The 4,842-nt window shown below is 48.7% G+C and overlaps 6 protein-coding genes across 6 annotated transcripts; 5 read left to right on the top strand and 1 right to left on the bottom strand.

Moving 5' to 3' along the window:
* Positions 1 to 28: 28 nt before the first annotated feature.
* On the top strand, positions 29 to 136 carry Tsp_12325a (conserved hypothetical protein; the record flags this gene model as incomplete). Its single annotated transcript, XM_003366179.1, has 1 exon — positions 29 to 136. A coding segment is annotated over one exon (108 nt), but the record flags the coding sequence as incomplete, so codon positions are not given.
* Positions 137 to 304: 168 nt separating this feature from the next.
* On the bottom strand, positions 305 to 557 carry Tsp_12326 (conserved hypothetical protein). The gene is made up of 2 exons (XM_003366180.1): positions 462 to 557; positions 305 to 412 (listed from the first exon to the last, which is right to left on the bottom strand). Exons 1-2 carry the CDS (start codon positions 555 to 557, stop codon positions 305 to 307), a joined length of 204 nt encoding a protein of 67 aa, XP_003366228.1.
* A 728-nt stretch (positions 558 to 1,285) lies between these two features.
* Tsp_12327 (conserved hypothetical protein) lies at positions 1,286 to 2,358 on the top strand. Its single transcript, XM_003366181.1, has 4 exons — positions 1,286 to 1,395; positions 1,444 to 1,755; positions 1,889 to 2,147; positions 2,194 to 2,358. The coding sequence occupies exons 1-4, from the start codon at positions 1,286 to 1,288 to the stop codon at positions 2,356 to 2,358; spliced, it is 846 nt and encodes a 281-aa protein (XP_003366229.1).
* A 272-nt stretch (positions 2,359 to 2,630) lies between these two features.
* On the top strand, positions 2,631 to 3,035 carry Tsp_12328 (conserved hypothetical protein). The gene is made up of 2 exons (XM_003366182.1): positions 2,631 to 2,887; positions 2,918 to 3,035. Exons 1-2 carry the CDS (start codon positions 2,631 to 2,633, stop codon positions 3,033 to 3,035), a joined length of 375 nt encoding a protein of 124 aa, XP_003366230.1.
* A 99-nt stretch (positions 3,036 to 3,134) lies between these two features.
* Positions 3,135 to 3,494, top strand: Tsp_12329 (conserved hypothetical protein). The gene has a single exon (XM_003366183.1). The coding sequence runs from the start codon at positions 3,135 to 3,137 to the stop codon at positions 3,492 to 3,494; it is 360 nt and encodes a 119-aa protein (XP_003366231.1).
* Positions 3,495 to 3,981: 487 nt separating this feature from the next.
* Positions 3,982 to 4,626, top strand: Tsp_12330 (conserved hypothetical protein). Its single transcript, XM_003366184.1, is given in 3 exon segments — positions 3,982 to 4,227; positions 4,308 to 4,364; positions 4,384 to 4,626. 3 exon segments carry the CDS (start codon positions 3,982 to 3,984, stop codon positions 4,624 to 4,626), a joined length of 546 nt encoding a protein of 181 aa, XP_003366232.1.
* Positions 4,627 to 4,842: the final 216 nt, after the last annotated feature.

The raw sequence follows: 4,842 nt of genomic DNA on the forward strand, positions 1-4,842 counted from the left end.
TTTCTGTCCCTCGCTGAGCTTACTTTAGGACACCTGGCGTTATCGTTTAACAGATGTACCGCCCCAGTCAAACTCCCCGTCTGACACTGTTTCCGGAGCGAATCACTTCAAGCCTATCGCCGATCATCCATTGTGACCACATCACACACTGGGATAACCCAGTACAACAATGCGCCAAATGAAGACACAAAGCGACGGCTGTAAACAAAGCTTCAATCCAACATGAAAACAATGACCAACAGCGACATAAACGCCGCCAAATTGGCCACAATTTTTTCGCTTTACCGAATAAGTAAAGAAACGATCAAAGTAGTGGTATTTCATTGGCGATCACCGGACCATCGCGTGAACGATGGCAAATTGACAATCTCCCACCTATGCTACACCTTTCATGTCTCTTCACAGAGTCAGACTAGAGTCAAGCTCAACAGGGTCTTCTTTCCCCGCTGATTTTGCCAAGCCCGTTCCCTTGGCTGTGGTTTCGCTAGATAGTAGATAGGGACAGAAGGAATCTTGTTGATCCATTCATACGCGTCACTAATTAGATGACGAGGCATTTGGCTATTGTTACTTTACTATTTCTGGCTTAAGCGGTCCAGTTCCGCTGTGCGTGCGATTTCTCTAAACCTGGTCCAAAAGAAACAACAACGAACGTTTGCGAGAGAGCAAAGTAAGTAGTGGTAACAATAACGTAAGTTAACGAATTAAAGTATAATAACAGTAGTAAGTAAAAGTAAAAACAATAGTAACAATAATAACAGTAACAGTAATAATAACAATGGAATTGCCGGCGGTAAAATACAGGATTAAAGCAAATAACAACAATGGAACAAGAATGGTAAAAGGAAAAAAGAAAACAAAAACCTCATTTTTTCATGAATGAGTTATAAATCCGGATGGTGTTTTCAAACGTCAACCAGCTCAGGTGTTCTTTCATCTTCCGTGTGATATTGAGCCCAATTGATGCCAACGCCTTGTCGTTGCTCTTGAGCCAGCATCCGCGGCTGCCCAGAATAACGCCGTACGTCTCAGCATGGCCAACGTGAAATGTTTCCAAAATTGCCGGGATGGCAGTTTTGTACTTGTCACATTTCATTTTGTTGACCAGCTTTAGTGGGCGTCCACCTTCCCATGCAATGCCTACATCCACAATGAATGCAGTGTCGGCTTTGATGAGTAGGAGGTCGGGCTTGAGCGCGCCGACCGGGGTTGACACCTTAGGCTCTATCATGACCTGGTAACCTTCCTTCCGCGCCACTTCCCCCAGGAATGTTACGACTGCGTCATGGCGCTGGATAACCAAGCCGTGATTTGCCGGACACCTCTGGCAAATGTGTGCCAAAGTTTCGGTGGCACTCTTGCAAAACCGGCATTCTTTCGTGCCGGGGCGGCCTCGTAGGTTTTCGGCCCGGGTGGCTGCGGTGTTGGAACGGAATTTCACAGCCATTATGAAATTTCTTCCGCGGGCACGGCCGTTTGTCAACCAGGCGTTCCCAATAGTGTTTCCCGAAAATTCATTCCATCCACCGCTCTGGTACGTCTGGAAAAAGCGTTGGTACCGTTTTTTCTGGTAGACGCGCCGAGCAGCTTCAATGACTTTCGGGTCACGGGCGATGTTCCACCTTTCGATGAAGAATTCAGCAACCCGTTTCGAGAGGGGGTCCGACGATCCAGCCATCTTGGCGAGTGCCTTCTGCCTGCTGAAAAGAGAAAACTCCCCGAGGGAAGTAAATCCCATTCCACCGTCTCTAGAGGGTATGTAAAAGATATCAGTGCACATACCAGCTTTCACTGAGTGCAAGATCTCCTTCACACACCCCCTGATGATGGAATCGATCAACCAGGCTTTCCGGCTGTCAGCTTCAGCTGTAGAAAACAGGAACTGAAGGCGGGGAAGAAGGTGTGACCGTATCAAAGCCACCTTCTGTTCCGGTTTCAGTGGAGCTGACTTCACCGATTTGAGCATGGATCGAATTTCCTCCGTATCGATGTGGATCTTTCCTTCTCCATCGAAGGTGTGCCCCAGGAAACGAAAGGTGTCCGTCGCACACAGGGAGGGGATTTCTGAGCTGATACCCGTTTTCCAATCGCTGATGATGAATTTGGCAGCTGGGTTGACGAAAGTCTTGCGGCTTCGGGGAGATCTTGTAATACAGAGAGTGCGGCATTTCTCTGCATTAAGTGACATTCCAGATTCCTCCAGGAAGTCACAAGCCGCTTTTAGAAGGATCTTCATACCAGCTGCGCTGTCAGCCACCAGCGTCAGATCATCGGCGAAAGCCAGGATGCAAATTTTTTCGCCATGGAAATCGTAGGCAGGGCCGCAGGCTTGTAGGCGACCTATTATCTCGTCTATAAATAGACTAAATAATAGGGGCGACAAGGGGTCACCTTGCCTGACTCCATTGCGAATGGGTATAAGTTTGCCCTGGAGCCCTTTTATTTCTGCATAAGTCGTACCCGTTAACATTTTCGAAATCAGGTCGACGGATTCCGGGTCGACATTATTTTTCCTCAGGGCTCGTAAAATGCGTGAGTGGGGCACCGTGTCAAAGGCCTTGGCAAGGTCGAGCGTAGTTACGCAAATTTCCCTTGACCTGACCTTAGCATCCTTGATGAGGGCGTATAAAATGGCGGAGTTCTCGAATACGCCGTTCATTTCAGGCCGGAACGCTTTTTGCCGCACGTTCAATTCCAACCTGGCTGCCAGACGTCGCGTTATTATTCTGCTGAACAGCCGATACATGGCGGATGCGATTGTGATTGGCCGACAGTTCGATATGTCGGTGGTGCCGTCGCTTTTGGGCAAAAAGATGGTTCTACTGGCTTTCACCGATGCGGGTAGGTCGCCAGCTTTTAGCCAGAGGTTGAAAAGACTGGCTATGTCGTAAGTATTGAGTTTTTTAATGTCTTCCAGTGCAATTCCATCCGGACCAACAGCGGTTGGTCGGGAGGCTTTTAATTCCAATTCCACCTCCTCGGCCAAAATTGGATGTGCAACTCCGATTGACTTATCACCGCTTATCACGGAATAAGAATCGGACTCCAATCTTGGCCGGGAGAGGAACTTTTCTAAATGGTCAGATGCCTCATCGATGCTGCCACCGAATTGCTCCAGTGAGGCTTTGTCGAAGATGTGGCTGGCCAGTTTCCTCCTGTTGCTTCGAAACAACCGTTGGAAACGCTTGAATTTCGCAACACGGGGGTTGGCCATTTTCTTCTGGGCGGTTTCACGCGCTCCATGGAACTTCATGGGAAGCTTGCGGCCGGACAAGAAGGCTTTTCGTAAGTTGCTTTGCAACTCGTTGATGTCAACTATGGCCATACCAGTCGCTTCTTTAATTAGGTCGCACGACATCACGGCCCCGTACTCAGGGTACGTAATGCTGACCTCTGATGCAACGGAAGACGATGTATCGTTGGCCGGTACGTTCGAATCCATACTTCCGGCTAAACCTACACATTGCTGTGTTTCAGAATTTGACCGGAGTTGACGAACGAGCGCTTTGTACTGATCTTTTCTACGTTGGCCTTTTATCATTTCTACGCCTCTGGTGATGTTATACTCCATTAACCTTTCCGCTAGTACTTGGTTAATGTTTTTACAGGCTGGATCCAGACCTGCTTCGAGTCTCGCCAGAAGGGTAAATTCGTCGTTAGACCAACGCGCCTTCGTTTTTTTGCTACAAGAAGCAGCAAAAACGTCCGGATGTGCTCTTTTCCGATGGAGTTGAAGACCACTGAAAGTACCGAAGCTTGAGCCGCACGTGGTGCACGTATTCGCCAAAGATGTAGGAACAACTGCAGCCTTGACGCTACCTTTGCACCGAGGGTAATGGCTAGCTACGGAGTTGATCGATGGCCAGCTTTTTTTACATTTAGAGCAGAGGAAGACGAAGTCACGAATATTATGGACGCTTTTAAAATGCAATTCCAATGAGAGCCAAGTCGTACTCGTAAACGAACACGAATTGCAACCGAATGGACCAGGGTAAGAGATCGCACGCTTTTCACCGGATGAAGAGGGTTGGCCAGGAATGTCTAAAGTTCCCGAGGTTTTCTCTGGAACCCCACCAGCCGCAGCAGTATTGGCAAGGCGGTTTGACATCGTGGCAATGCAGAAAAAACTGCGAAAGTAGAAGAAAACGCAAAGAAAAGCGAATCAACTACAGCAAATTTCGACGAGCGGAGAGCGAAAAGAAAACGCCGCCGCACGGACGAAATCAGGTTAGTCAGGAGTTAAGAGAGTCATAGTTACTCCCGCCGTTTACCCGCGCTTGATTGAATTTCTTCACTTTGACATTCAGAGCACTGGGCAGAAATCACATTGCGTCATCACCGATCATCGGCCATCGCAATGCTTTGTTTTAATTATACAGTCAGATTCCTTGTGTCCGTGCCAGTTCTAAGTTGGCTGTTGAATGCCGACCGAAACGGTCTGTACACGAAAACGGACAGCCGCGCAGCTCAGGTTCTGCACGTGCCGGTCTGTCGGCCAGCTCTGCTTCAGACTCGAATACACTCGACCAGCCGAACAACCGGTGGCAAGTGAACAAGTCCTCAACACAACTAAGCCAAGCATACACTGCACGCTTGAAACCTCAGCCCGATCGGCCCAGCCCTTAGAGCCAATCCTTGTTCCGAAGTTACGGATCCGTTTTGCCGACTTCCCTTACCTACATTATTCTATCGGCCAGAGGCTATTCACCTTGGAGACCTGCTGCGGATATCAGTACGACCAAGTACGAGATTTACCAGGCGTCGCTCGGATTTTCACGTACCGACGAGAGCGCTCCGAACACCGTGAAAAAGTCGGGCGTTTTATGGATACCAAAATCCCTA

This window comes from Trichinella spiralis, assembly GCF_000181795.1.
Source record: "Trichinella spiralis strain ISS 195 chromosome Unknown Scfld6444, whole genome shotgun sequence".
Taxonomy (NCBI): domain Eukaryota; kingdom Metazoa; phylum Nematoda; class Enoplea; order Trichinellida; family Trichinellidae; genus Trichinella; species Trichinella spiralis.

Bases quoted from the DNA above. Each gene is read 5' to 3' on its own strand.
- Tsp_12326 (XM_003366180.1), bottom strand. From the start codon at position 557: ATGCCTCGTCATCTAATTAGTGACGCGTATGAATGGATCAACAAGATT. The intron at 413-461 runs GCTTGGCAAAAT...GCTTGACTCTAG, and splicing joins AACCACAGCCAAGGGAACGG to TCTGACTCTGTGAAGAGACA.
- Tsp_12327 (XM_003366181.1), top strand. From the start codon at position 1,286: ATGGCGCTGGATAACCAAGCCGTGATTTGCCGGACACCTCTGGCAAAT. The intron at 1,756-1,888 runs GTATGTAAAAGA...CAGGAACTGAAG, and splicing joins CATTCCACCGTCTCTAGAGG to GCGGGGAAGAAGGTGTGACC. The intron at 2,148-2,193 runs GTAATACAGAGA...GTGACATTCCAG, and splicing joins TGCGGCTTCGGGGAGATCTT to ATTCCTCCAGGAAGTCACAA.
- Tsp_12328 (XM_003366182.1), top strand. From the start codon at position 2,631: ATGGCGGAGTTCTCGAATACGCCGTTCATTTCAGGCCGGAACGCTTTT. The intron at 2,888-2,917 runs GTAAGTATTGAG...AATGTCTTCCAG, and splicing joins TTGAAAAGACTGGCTATGTC to TGCAATTCCATCCGGACCAA.
- Tsp_12329 (XM_003366183.1), top strand. From the start codon at position 3,135: ATGTGGCTGGCCAGTTTCCTCCTGTTGCTTCGAAACAACCGTTGGAAA.
- Tsp_12330 (XM_003366184.1), top strand. From the start codon at position 3,982: ATGGACCAGGGTAAGAGATCGCACGCTTTTCACCGGATGAAGAGGGTT. The intron at 4,228-4,307 runs GTTAGTCAGGAG...TTTGACATTCAG, and splicing joins CGCCGCACGGACGAAATCAG to AGCACTGGGCAGAAATCACA.